This window comes from Fistularia commersonii, chromosome 9, assembly GCF_037954325.1.
Source record: "Fistularia commersonii isolate RoL2024-O1a breed Wild chromosome 9, RoL_Fcom_v1.0, whole genome shotgun sequence".
Classification (NCBI taxonomy): domain Eukaryota; kingdom Metazoa; phylum Chordata; class Actinopteri; order Syngnathiformes; family Fistulariidae; genus Fistularia; species Fistularia commersonii.
The window spans coordinates 406546-420755 of record NC_141292.1 but is presented as its reverse complement, the minus strand read 5'-3'; the positions used below and the strand labels follow the sequence as shown (position 1 = coordinate 420755).

The following is a 14210-nucleotide window of genomic DNA, read 5'->3' as shown; positions in this document are numbered from 1 at the left end:
TATAGAGTGCAGGAGAAGTGGTGCAGATGATGGATGAATGAAGATCCCCTCCTCCGGAAGCTGCAGGAGCAGGTGTTTCTTTGAATTCCCTAAACGTTGCTCCAGATGCCGTGTTTCCCTCACACGCCACCTCAAACCTCGCCGTCTCAGCCGCTTCGCTAAAAATATCCGCTGACATTTTCCCGGCTGACGGAGGTTTGGCACCTCCTCCGCCAAACTCCCAGACCTGAGGTGGACGCAGGACCAGAAGAAACCACGTCCTCCTCAGTTGGCCGGAGACCTGAGGGGCTGGAAGAAGATGACGGCGAACAGCTCAGGTGAACACCGGCAGCTATCTTCTCCCTTCGCCGTTCTTCATTCTCCTCTGAGAACTTCTGGCATCTTCTGGCAGCACCTCGGTCACCACGGGACCAGCCGTGGAGCAGATGACTGCTTAGCATGCGGGGGCGCGTCGGCCGGAGCCGCCGCTTCCATGGACAACATGTCACCGCGGTGATGACGCCGCTCGGCGGGAGCAGACGCTCACGTTGGACCTCTCGCCCGTGATCATCTGCGGGCCTCAGAGAACCACCTCGCCTCGTCTCCTCAAACCCCGAAAATGTGTGCGTCTCTGAGTGAGTGTCATGTGTGTGCAGATGGAGCCCAGAAGCTGCGCAGATCCTTGGAAAGATGGTTTTTGGCGGAGAAGCCGGTTCTCCTCCTGTTAGCGAACACGTGAATCCGTCTGAGCGACGGCCGTTGCTGTGGGAGGAATGTTCACGTTCACCAGCGCTCCGAGGCTGGTCCTGAAGACGCGTCCTGCTCGTGGAGATGCTGACGAGGGGGCTGCGTTTCCTGGATGAGGTTGGCATGGAGATCTACCGGCCCACAGGTAAGACAAAACCCAAAGCAGGAGGAGCTTCCTTCCTTGGTCTCCTGTCAGCAGAAGACCTCTGGTGGGGGCTCATCATGCTCACGTGCACACGTGCACAGCGTCGAGCTCCCTCTAAACCCCTCCATATGAATGAGTGAGCTCCTCCTGGCTGATGCATCTGTCCAGCTCTCCTTCTCCTAGCGACGCCTGACAGATGCAGATATTGCCACATAAGGCCTGGAGATCATGGAGATCATGGAGATCATGGAGATCATGGAGCTCATGGAGCTCATTTGCATGAGGAGAGTGGCAGCATTAGCGAGCTGTCCAGACACTGCATTCCTAATGAATCAGCACTTTAAACTCCATCCGGTGGTCTGGTGCAGAGCCAGACCCCCTCCACCAGGATCGGGCTAAATCCACCTCGGGCCGAGGCCTTCACAGGTGGTCGCGTCCAGGAGATAGCAGGCAGCAAAGCAGAAGAAGCAAAATATCTGTACTGTCACACACACACACTCGTGGCAGAGGATTCTTTGATTGATAAACATGCTTCCCGCCGGCGTGCTCACCCAGCGCACGTCCAGCAGCCGGAAGGAGACGCGCGGCATCATAAACACATCGCATTTTAGAAACATGAACATTTCATGAGATGCACAGAACAAACACCAAGATCCTCCAACGCAGGTGGAAGTATTTGTAGACGTAAACAAAACAATGCATATATCGATCGACTCGCCACCTAAAGACACACCCGACCGTCCACACGACTGGATGATGGAGGCTCTCCATGAATCTCCTGCATGTGTTTGCACTGTGGGAGGAACCCGGAGAACCCTGAGGAACCCCACGCAGACAGGAGGAGAACATAGAAAGGCCCCCTCCTGGGAATCCAGCCAGGACCTTCTGGCTGAGAGGCGGAGGTGGGAACCCCTGCTCCACCGGGCCGACGCAGTGTGCATACATGTTCCAGAGCCGGAGGCAGAACTCACCCAAATATATGTGGTTTCCTTGTGACATGAGGAGAACCTTCTCGTCATGGACTCGTGTCTCTTCTTGAGCAGCGACAAAGAGGAGGAGGAACACAGGAGACCTTGTGCCTGGACCTCCTCTGGTTTTGAGGAGCTCATCAACGGCGGGTGCAGGAGGTGGAGCGACCATCTTTTCCATCACCGGTTGGATTCCCGGCTCCTCCTGGTGTGTCCAAGTGTTGTCGAGCAGCACACCGAAGCCCTCGCTGCTCCCTGGAAGCCTTCTGCTCACAGGTCATCCATCATGGCTTCATTGTGGAGAACCAATTTCCCCTCGAGGGATTAATAAAGGATAAATTATTATTATGGAGTCTCACATCATCCGTTTTCTTCTGCTATCTCTTGGATTGAGTCCTACTGATTTCTGCTGGATTCTCCCATGACACGCTCAGATGTCGGACTCAACATCTTGCACTGCCATGCAAGTAACCTTTGACTTCTTCTTTTTTACTCATTCAAATCCATTTGGGTTTTCCTGTTTGTCGGTTCCAGGCCCGGCCCTGCACACCATGTCATGGAGCGTCGAGGAACGTTAGTGTAGCCAGGGATCTACACTGAGAAGCCCGAGCACAAGGGGCCATTAGCCCGAACGCTCTATGAGTCGCTGCTTATTTCTAATTGTATTTTTTATGGTCTTCATAACATCTCGTGGTCCAGATGAGCAGCACGCCAGCAATCCCAAAGGCGTCTCCTCCTCCTCGTAGCCCTCAACACAATCCAGTCTCCATCATATTATTGTGAAGGACTTTGTAGGTCTTTTAAAACCCTCTCCAGTTGCTCAGACAATTTTCCACTTAGATACAGTGTCCGCTGATGGATTTTGCTATTTGCGTTACATCTGTTGCCATGGTAACATATTTCTAAAAGCACAGCGGCCCCAGAATTGTCAGAATTCATTCGGTCAAGTAATTGTCTTCTTGATGCTCCTTTTGTAGTTGCCCAAGGTGTCAGCGTTACGGTGGCGCTAAAAGGCGTAATTACCCAAGATTCTTTCGCTTCAGGCTTAGAGTCATGAATCGTTCAAATTATTTGGAAGAAAAAACCCAACAAAAAAAATGACAAGTCGCATAAATAAAGAGAACAATTGGGCTGCAATTAAACGAGATTTCCGACCACATGGAGAGACGTGTGCGGTGATTCTGACGCTATTTCTAATGACGCCAAATTAAATGAATTTCTTTAATGATCACTTCTTACGCAGGGGTTGGAAACCCAAGGAAGAGCGCTGAATGAACAAGTGCTCTCATCATTATTATTTCTGTTATTATTCTTACGATGACCAATTTCTTACAGAGTAATTCATTCTCTTTATTGCTTCTCCTTCTCCTGCACAGGTTGCTTCCTGCACAGTGTCAGCTGTGAGCCAATCGCAGCTGACGTAGTATTGTGTAAGGAAGTCTGGAGGGGCAGAGAAGAATGCTAGACTGGTGCAGGACATGTATGCTTGCTGTGAGACAGTGGTACGGTGTGCTGTAGAGGTAACAGAGAAGTTCAAGGTGGAGGTGGGACTCCATCAGGGATCAGCTCTGAGCCCCTTCTTGTTTGCACTGGTGATGGATAGGCTGACAGATGAGGTTAGACAGGAATCTTCACGGACCATGATGTTTGCAGATTACATTGATATCTACAGTAAGAGCAGAGAACAGGTAGAGGAACATCTAGAGAGGTGGAGGTATGCTCTGGAAAGGAGAGGAATGAAGGTTTGTCGCAGCAAGACAGAATATATGTGTGTGAATGAGAGGAACTCGGGTGGAACGGTGAGGCTACAGGGAGTGGAGATCAAGAATTTGGAGGATTTCAGGTGCTTGGGGTCAACAGTCCAGAGCTTAGGAGAGTGTGGAAAAGAGGTGAAGAGACGGGATCAAGCAGGTTCGAATGGATGGAGAAAAGTGTCAGGGGTACCAAGAGATAGAAGACTTTCAGCCAGAATAAAAGGAAAGGTGTACAAGACAGTGGTGAGACCAGCGATGATGTTTGGACTAGAAACTGTTCCAATGACCAAAAGACAGCAGGCAGAACTAGAGGTCGCAGAGATGAAGATGTTGAGGTTCTCTTTGGGAGTGACCAGGACGGAAAGGATCAGGAATGAGTCCATCAGAGGGACGGCACATGGTAGATGTTTTGGAGAGAAGGTCAGAGACGGTTGGGTCATGGACAGAGGAGGGAGAGGGACTCTATTGGTAGGCGGATGCTGGAACTGGAGGTCTAGTTGGTGTGAGAGAGGAGCATCCAGAGAACAGGGTGGGATGGAGAAGGTGGAGTCACTGTGGAGACTCCTGAGGGCAAAAGACCAAAGGAGAAGAAGAAGATTATGGTTATTTTTGTAGGAAGTCATGAATGGTTTATGTTGATGCTTGTTTTCTGTTGATGTTGTATTGCAGGCTCTGTGGTGTGGCTATGGCCAACACAGACCCGCACAGCCCTGTTTCACTTACTAATATGCTACATTATTATTATTATTATTATTATTATTATTATTATTATTATTATCATTATTTTAGCGCGGGGCGAATAGCCAGCAAATCCCTAGAATCCTTTGTGAGTGATGGTGACTGTTGGGAGCTTCTCTTGGTTCTCTGTTAAAGAACTTTTTTTGTCAAAGAACTGTACAACGTTGTGTTGGATGTTTGACACTAACCTGCACCATATGTTATGGTATCTTTGGAGTGGACCCAGAGAGAGACACCCCCTGGGTTTCCACTGTTTGTTGACTGTTGAATTAAAACCATCTTCTGAGGAACAATTTATCCTTGACTGCGGTTATTGCTTTGCTAAGCCCCAGCTCGTATCATCATTATTATTATTATTGTTGTTGTTGTTGTTGTTGTTGTTGTTGTTGTTGTTGTTGTCGTCGTCGTTGTTGTTGTTATTATTATTGTTATATTATGTTTGGGCTGCTGTTTCAATGGGAATTCAACAGGTGAGAGACGTAGTGACGTAAAGACGTAAAGACGTAACGACAAATCGCCGTTACGCGACTTTCGCTGCGTCACATGACAAGCACTCGCGCGTCCACTGCAGCCAATCAGCGCTCAGCTACAGGCTTGACCTAAAATCCAAACGAATGCTCGGCGCGGAGACGCGGCGGCTTCCGGGTTGCTACTGCTAACAGGTACTTAAATGAATTCGCGTTTTTTGACGTTTGTTCAGCTGTCTGATAAGCACAGAAACATAAATGAAGTGACTATTACAAACTTCATTGGGAAACCATCCTCAATAAAGTACGAAAATGTGCACAGGGAGAATGAGAGAAGTAATTAGAGGTTAGCCAATCTTCACGAAGTCTTAAGTTAGCGTCCCTCCAGTGGAAGCGCTTGTTAGCTCCTGAGGTGAATGTTAGCATGGACTCGACCGGGCTAAATTAGCATCGTCGTGCATGTTTTGCCTCGTCGTGCGTGTTGTTTTGCCTCTCCGGGGCTGAACAGGCGTCCTGCTGGGAGGACAACCGAGTTCCACCCGAACAAAGAGTCAAGAACCTGTGTGTTTATTAAGAGTAGAGGAACTATTCTTAGGCACTCATCTGTGAACGAAGTATGTATGTATGTGTATCAATAATTTTTGAATGAAGTATGTCTTATTTATTTGTTTATTTATCGTAAATGACTTGTGAATGTGTTTATTTCATTTTTAGTTCTTTTGGAAATGAAGTGTGTCTGTTTTTGTTTCATTTATTTTAATACTTTAAATACATTTTATCCTCCCCGTCGCATCTGCTTTGCCTGCTTTGCCGGCTGTACTCGCTTAGAATTATGGGAGAGGAGACAGCAATTGTCAATCTCTTGTCTTTTTTTGACTGAAGCTCTTTGATTTCTCAGATCATTTATATTCAGTGAAAGGTGAACATCAGCTGTAATATTGCTCATGTAAAAGCACCTTTACCTGATATCTTGTCATGGAGCTGCTTATCCCTCAACCCACCCTATCACCTCCTCCTAAATCCATCCACTCGCTGGCCCTTCAACAAGGCGCTGCGTGGTTCTGGCACGTGGTTTACCTCACAGTCTTTGTTTCCTGTCATTAAATTTTTGAGTGGTAGCAGTTGCATTATTTGTCTCTGTGTAAGAGCGTCCCCTCTGCCAGGGTTCTGTACAATCTTTGTAAATAATTGGTTGTCTGTCTCTATTATTATCTTCTCATGAGCGACGTTGTGAGTTCTTCACTTTATTCTCTTTGAGAGAAAGCCACTGTATTCATCGGATAACTTAAAGCTCCAGGTTGTCTTTGTGGCAACATCCTACGGCTAGGTCTCCATGGCAGCAAACTATATATTTCTAAATGTATGTGCATGCAGGGGCGGCGTCGCGCGGGAGGTCGAACGATCGTCTTTGCAAGCGAACATTCCCGGTTAGATTCCCGGCTCCTCCCAGCGTGTCCAAATGTTGTTGAGCAACACACCGAACCCCTTGCTGCGCCCCTGGCGGCCTGCTGCTCATGATTCATCCACGATGGCTTCATTGCAGGGAACCAGCTTCCCCACAGAGATTAATAAAGGCTAAATTATTATTAAAGTTAACTCTTAACACTGTTCTGCTCCATCTTTTGATGTTGTCGCCCTTTATACCACAAACAAGAGCAACAGACCTTATACACAACACGTATGGGGCTCCTTGCTGCACTGCCATGACAACTATTATATCTGTACTGTGTGTACATTAATGTAGGAGGCTGATGTGACTGAATGTTCAGGAGGGCAGAAAAACAGAATGTCACAAATCCAGAACTTCAGCCGTCGTAAGCGATCAGGAAATACAGAAGGCGCTGGGTAACCATCCTTTATTTGCATCTACAGCCCTTGGCGGGAAAAGGTGCCTTTGGTTTCTTTAACCTGATAAACATGGAGCCTGGTGTCACCGGCGCTCAGCGAGAATAAATTAACATTGTCTTTGCGTCTGATGAGCGCTTGCAGTGATTTTAGTGAAGGTGCTTATAAAAAAGAGGATTTATATCCAGCGCAGTAAAAAGCTAAACAGACGCATGTCTTTTACCAGCAGCTTGTGGTGACTTCATCAGCTGGATGTAAACGTGAGTGGGTGTGACTCGGCTGGAGCAGTTTGTGTGCCATTCACGTGAAATTGTTGGGATTTTGTGTGTTATTTATCTCCTCGGTATGAAAGAAGCCATGAAGAAGCGCCGGCTGCCTCCAGGTTCTATCCAGCGCCACCCAGCGGTCACACCCCCCCCCCCGGTACCGCACGCCGCTCCTCCACCCCCAGTTGAAGTTGTCATTTGGTGTGAGCTGCGAGTGTCCTCCTTAACCTGATTATACCACATTTTACTGCCTCCAAAATCAAAGCGGAGGCCTGTTAATGTGATTGAGTCAAATGGCGCAGGGCTGACTCAACAAATGAGGACTGGCCAGCAATTAAGCAAATGGATTTCACTGACTGGCCGGTGATGAAGGTGTTGTGCTGACTGAGCTGGTGGCCGGCAACATTCGTCTTTTACATTCTTTAAGACGTGGAAGACATATATCTCCTCGACTACAAAAGGCTTCTCAGCCATTAACTCAAAGTAGATAAAAAAAAAATGAACACGTGTAAAAGGACACTGGTCTTTGGTTTAATTGGTATGAAAATCAGTAAAGTAAGGCATTGTCTTCAACAAGAGAAATGTAAAGGCCATAGAAGAGAAGAAGGAAAAAAAAATCACTCCAAAGAACACAGTTAATGGTTTCTTTTTCTCCCCTCGCCCCCCAGAGCGAACACCGTGGTCGGCGGTCGTTCGGGCTCGGCTCTACTCGCCACACAGCTCCAGCAGGATTTTGCGGTAATCACCGGAGGTGTCGCCCTGCATAGGTGAGAGACAGACACACTTCAGCCGGAGAGCCGAGGGGAAGGCTTGGCCCTCAAACACCGCTGGATAAATCACAATCTACAAGTGTGCTCTCCAGAGGGCAGGGTTAGGAGGGGGGGGCGATTGGCTGTGGCGCCCCCTGGAGGGGGCAGGGAGCAGAGACGACTGACCTCTCCACGGAACACTTTCTACTCACCTTGATGAAGGAGTGCAGGGTCTTGCCGTACATCTTCAGGAACTGAGCCTTGATGTCCAGCATGTCGATCTCGGCCCTGGAAACCATTATTCTGATGAGGACGCTGTCGGTGGTCCCCAGGCCCTGACGAGAGACGTGGACTGTTCAGAGATCGGCACCTTGCCCAGTACGGAATAACGACTAATATCAGGCAGCTTTAATTACAGCCGAGGGGCCCCGCATACACTCGACACCCTAGAACTGTGACACTGGAAAGAAGACTCTCCATGAGTGTCGCTGTCACTCTGCAATCTGGGTTTTAATCACTCAGTGCTGCGTAAATAATAGGGAGGGGGAAATTAGTCATTGGACACCATTAAAAGGTTCATATCAGCAGGAAATTGTTCATCATTCAGTGATGGATGATCATGAACCTAAACCTCAGGAGCCTCAGCACCAGCCCCCGCTCCGGATACCATCGCTTAACTGGCGCACCATTGTCAACACAACACTTGGATGTCGGAAAGTGAACGGGGTTCGTGTCTGGCGCCAGTAATTATGTTTGCCTGAAACCGTATAATGTCCGGCTTCGGTGTGAACAGGTTTTATTTTCGCCAGCATTTTGCTAAACTCTTAGTGTGACCATGCGCTGGAGGTGACTGGATTTTATGACAGAAGATGAAAAAGCATTGTTGGTGGAGAACTGCGAGAACTTTGTGACGAGACAATGGGAGGTGTTGGTACTCCGTGTGACCACCAGGGGGCGCCAAAGGTCGGGCTGGTCGGCGGTGACGATCCCCGGAAGAAAATCTCCAGTTTCTCAGCCGCCACTTTTCCTCTCATTTGACAACCTGTTGTCCAAGTCACTGGAACAACAGCCGCTGAACCTTATTCCGCAAATTAAATCCACACACAGGTGTCTGTTTACATCACACACTTACCTTCATGGACTTGTATAGGCGTTCGGCGAAGAAGGCCTGCTTGTTCCTGATGCATTTTACTGGAAGACAGAAAAAGAGCAAGCTCTGGCAGATGTGACGGGGATGCAGTCGGTGCGAGCGGAAGGAGACCGACCGATAGCCAGGAAGACGGCCTCCAGGCAGCCAGACATCTCCCTCTTGATGCTGTCCTCGATGTCCCTGCCAGAGATCTTCTGATACTCCTCAAACACTGGAGGGGGAAGGAACGGGTCGTGTTTTCACCGGATGGAGCCGATCGCACGTTTGCCCCTCCGACGGCCACATGGGGTCAGTAAAGTGGCAGGTGAAATCTGGGCGTAAAGACCGGACGTCTCATCCCTACCTCGTAGCAGATGCTTCTGGTTCCTCACACACAGCACTGTCAGGAACTTCACCTCATCGGTGCCCCAACGAGCCTCGCCCGCCTCGTAGATCTCCTGCAAAGGCCCACAAGGAAGGGGGTCAAGGCGGCCGTCCAATCGGGAGCGCCGGTTTCACCTGCGGTCTTCGGAGCCTCGCCTTGGCGTCCATGACGGCCTGGGCCTCGTCCACCGCGTCGCTTTCGTCGCGTCCGGCCTGCGGACCCGAACACAAGGCAACGATAAACCATGAGAACAGAGATGCATCCGGTTTCCTGTTTCCCGCACAAAGAACCAGGCTGGCGTGGAAATGCAAACGCGATGACGGCCGTGGCAGAATGTTGTTTACTGAACAAGCGAAGAGAGCTCTTCCCCTCCGCACCACCAGTTTGTCTTTTATTGCAATTTATCACCCGAGCGTGTTATGGTTTCACTGACTATCATCGCTCTTGTGTGTTGAGGAGGACCCTGGTGGTGCTAGCTGTTAGCTCACCGTGAGCAGAGACACCAGCACCCTCTGGAACATCCCAGACGTGTCGCCACACACATCGTCTTCCAGGTCCTTGTCATATTCTGTCAAGAAAACGGAAAAAAGATGAGCTGCGCTCATCTGAATGCGCCGAAGAGACGCCGACGTTAACCGGACGCTTCCTGCCGACATCGCAAACAAACAATACGCCGCTTTCAGAGCAGCAAGTGTCTGATGAATAATGCATGCCCTGCATTGTTTCCTAAACCCGCGGAACACGGGCTCTGTTACGGACGCGGCGTTTCGGATGTCCCACGCCACTCGAAGGCACCGGCTGTGTTCCGGGTGACCGGGGTCTCAAAGCACAGGGCGCTCGCTCACTTACGTTGCTTGTAGAAAGCGGCCACGGCTCGGATTTCCGCATTGGACCTCGAAGCCAGAATATCGATGAGACAGGCCTCCTCGGTCCCGGCGCCCTGTGGACACATCAGACCCGAGCGGTCAACGCCGCCCCTCCCAGAAACGGCTGCCGGGGCGACCTTGGCAATATTGATTTCAATCTTCCATACTTCCTCTCCGAGGCCGCGTCCACAATATTTGTTTTGCGAAATCTCTCTGAGGTCACTCTGAATACCAAAGCTAACGTCTGCAAATCTCAGCCAGACTCTCGCTGCTTTGCTGCTTCCAGATCCGACTTAGGAAAGCACCTGCTTTCATTTAACTTCTTGCACGACTGAGGGAGTCGTGTCAGGCGGTTGAGCAATGCAGCCGTCAGAGCCACAGCCCCCCGATCTGTGTTTAGTATTTTCGGAGGAGGAGGTTTCCGTGGCCAGAATAATACGTGGGAAGATCAGACATGATCCTACTTGCCCGTGAACCTTCAGGTTCTTCTGTAAGGAGTTTAACAAATGAATCACAACAAAATTACCCTCAGGAGTCAAAACGTCATTAAAAACCCCAACCTTCATTGCGTTCCTCAACTCGGAGGCGTCATAAACGGGCGCCAGCATCAGCAGACCCAGCACCACGCTCTGGAAGTTCCCACTCAGCTCCGAGGAGAGATCATCTGCCAGGTCCTGGGTGGTGTCGGGCGGATGAAGACACATGGATTAATGCACAACCGTTCGGTCACTCCAGCTTCCGCACTCTCCTACATGAAAAACGACATCAGAAGCTCCGGGTCGCCTGCAGTGTGTGTCTTCTCCACCAGAGGGCGCTGCTGCACGCCGCTCTCCTGTGCAACCGCACGTGGGCGGCGTCACATGCAGCCATGACTCACTCTTTCTGCCCGCCAGAAGTTCTCCGCTTCATTTGGGGAACTCTCAGATAAGTCGCCTGACCTCCTAGCGGGGTTTATCTCCCCGCGCGGGGAATGTAAACATCCCCTCTCCGTCACTGTATCGATCCACTTCTAGGTGGAACAAAGAAGCGGTCGGCGGCTTCTCTGCACTTTGGCTTCTAGCAGGGAACCTTGGGTGACGGCGGGGAAGAACCCCACCTTCTCCAGAGCGCCCGGCCTCGTCACTACATCTGCGAGAGCGCTTCACTTCTGCTTTGCAGTTAAACTTTAACAGTCGCGTTGTCAGCAGAGCTGTGTGAGCCTTGCCGGCCCCGCCCGCTCCGACACACACTCTTCACAGATAACACATCCACCCGTGCTGCCAAGATCCAAACCGATGGTTGTGTGAATGGGGAAATCTAAGGAACGGGGTTGTTTTGCCTCCTTTCTCATTGACACACTCACCTTCCCCAAGGCCTGCTTGTAGGCCTCCTTGATGCGCTGCCTCTGGGCGACGGTGCGGCGAGCCAGGACCTCTATGATCGCAGATTCATCCGTGCCTGAGAGACAGTTTGCAGTTTGAGAATCCTGGCCGGGTGGTACCTGACCTGTCCGTTTCCGCGGCTAAACTCCGGGCCGGCCCCGGAGATGCTCCCGAGCTGCTTGTTAGCGTCGACATAGAAACCGCCTGCCTGCAAACTGGAGTCAGGAGGCGGCCATTATGCAGGAGAACTCCTGACAACATCAACATTCCAGACGGCCACCTCCTCCCGCGGTATGAACGGGCTGCATAACAATCTGGCCCATAATTCCATCGGCTGGCTCCTCTGGCAGAATCAGCTCTGACCAAGAAGGAAAACATAAACCTTCATGACGCTCTAGGAGGACACTCCGCTTCTGACCGACCCTGACTTAGGGCTTCAGACTTTCCTGGACGGAGAGCGCTTATTTTGTTTCCGTGGAGACGGAGCTGTGAAGGAACGCCCGAGGACGGCTCACCGGCTCCCTTCATGGCTCCTCTCAGACGCTGGACGTCCGCTTCTGGGTCGAAACCAGACGCCTCAGTCACCGTTCCACGGTTTCCGATCTGGTGGAAGAAAACTCAGAGTGACAGCGCTGCAGACCATTGGAGGGTTTACACACACACACACACACACACACACACACACACACACACACACACACACACACACACCTCGGTTTATAAATACACTGAGCTAATTGTTACTTCCAGGCAGCGCGTGGACGTCTGCTGCAGAAATGAGTTTCCATCTGCTCCAGGAGGAAAGTTCCTCCACCCTCATTTAGTCTGAATGAGAGACACGAGGACGAGCACAAACAGTGCACAGAGATTACTGCGCTTAACTACCTGCTTCCTCACCCGCTGAAGCCTTCTCAATACTAGGAGGACAGAGTTTACCGATTGTCATTCAAAGCGCTGTTTAAAGTCTGGTGGCAGGCCCAGCGGGCCACAGACGCTGGCAAATGACCCGTAAAGAGGAGTATTAGGGATTAAAAAAAAAAAAACACAACACAAATCATGTTTGTAATCTGCAGAGAATGGCTTTAAGCTGCAAGACTGGGCTCGGGGGGAAGGATTCACGAAGGACGGCAGCGCACCACACAGTCAACACAATCATCCCCATGGCGATCTGACACACAGAAGGAATAGATTACAATATTCTGCCTCTTCGGAACACAAATGTCTCTGCTCAAATGAGTTGAACGTCTTGGAGAGACTTACCGCTGCCATGGTCCGAGGAGAGGAGATCTTTTAACCGGAGCTGACGAGAGCTACAGGAGAACAACGGCTTAATATTAGAACAGGCATGAGAACCCGGCCGAGGAGAGGCCCGGAGTGAGCGGAGCGTCCCCGCCAACAATGGCCCCGTCATTAAGCTGCCATCAATACTGCACGGGGCCAGAGGGTTCCCGTGGGCCGGGCCTCCCCTTTGTACTTGGAGTTAATCTCACCCAGCCGTCGGGGAAACACCTGTAATTACTCCTGACAGCCGGCGTCCCCGGGTTCCTAACCTGCTCCCCAGAAGACCCACTTACCCACAGCCGTCACGTATTCCTTCAGCTCAGTTTGGGAAACCCTTAGATTAATGGGCTCCCCGTGCATGGACACGTATGTACGGGCGCTGAAGCGCCGGGACAAAGACGCGTCCTGGTTGTGTGTGTGTGTGTGTGCGGGCTCATAGGTCACACTGACACACCTGTGCGATTTGTGATGTAAATAGCGGGCAGGTGTAGCCGCGGTGTGCTGTGTGTTTTCAGCTCACATTTACATGAAGCTCACCATCAAACTGTCCATCCTAGAGCCCAGACACTCTGAATGAGCCCAATAGCACTGGAGATATTCCCGTTTATTGTAACATGTACAACGTAGACATTAGTTTTCCTGTACAGTGAAATTCCCACCTCGCTGTCCGCGGTGCATTTCGATTTGTGCCGATAGAAAGAGTGTAAACATACCATGATAGATTTGAATACGAACGTTGCAATAGAACACGATTGACTAGCCCTGTGAGTCGTTCTCCAGGTTCTCCTGAGGGAACCTTCTGGAGGACCTGATGAATGGACAAACACACCTCCAGTGGATGAATACTAGCCCTGTTGGCTAAGCTTAACAAAAGAGCTTTCAATGACAACAAGATGTCATTCCGACAGCCGGTATTTCGCACATCAGTGTGTGGCCCTGAACGCCTCATCTGGAGAACGACAACCCCGTGTTTTCAGGGGAACCCCGAAGTGTCCGCGAAAGATCCCGAGTCCCATCAACTTTGGTGTCCGTTGACGCGGAGACAGAAGAAAAGTACTGAAGTTAGACGCCAAAGTCCCGGTTCTGGGAGGGCGAGGTCAAGGCTAGCGGGGCGCGGAGGCTCCGGCGGCCGCCGGGAGGTCACACCCTTCGGCCCGGCGGCGCCCACGCGAAACGACACGTGGAGTTCCCGGAGCGCGCCGAACTCCCGCCGAACCAGGTCTCACCTGTCCTGAACCGGGCCGATCCGTCCGGGGCTGAGACGAGGGGAGCGGAGCGGCTGCGAGACGCCGAGGAAGACGCTTCAAGCGACGGGCGCCGCCTCCAGGCCCCGCCCACCCGGATGCCGCGTTCCGAAACACTTCGGCTCCGCTCGGCTCCGGTCGGGACGGGCGAGCCGCGTTCAGGGTCCGCGGCGGAGCTCGGAAATACGAGCTGCGCGCTCCGAGCGGTGACGTAGGCGCCGCTAAAACGCCTCGGTGCCTTTACGGCGTTCGTGCTAAAACACGAACTTCCTGTCATTGATACTCT

General features: G+C 51.1%; 1 protein-coding gene across 1 annotated transcript; it reads right to left on the bottom strand.

Annotated features, from left to right (window-relative positions):
• Positions 1-7418: 7418 nt before the first annotated feature.
• Positions 7419-14025, bottom strand: anxa4 (annexin A4). Its single transcript, XM_086151716.1, has 13 exons — positions 13907-14025; positions 12660-12709; positions 11915-12002; positions 11381-11475; positions 10599-10712; positions 10022-10112; positions 9661-9740; positions 9328-9384; positions 9152-9245; positions 8924-9019; positions 8791-8849; positions 7871-7993; positions 7419-7668 (listed from the first exon to the last, which is right to left on the bottom strand). Exons 2-13 carry the CDS (start codon positions 12666-12668, stop codon positions 7615-7617), a joined length of 960 nt encoding a protein of 319 aa, XP_086007842.1. The 5' UTR covers positions 12669-12709; positions 13907-14025; the 3' UTR covers positions 7419-7614.
• Positions 14026-14210: the final 185 nt, after the last annotated feature.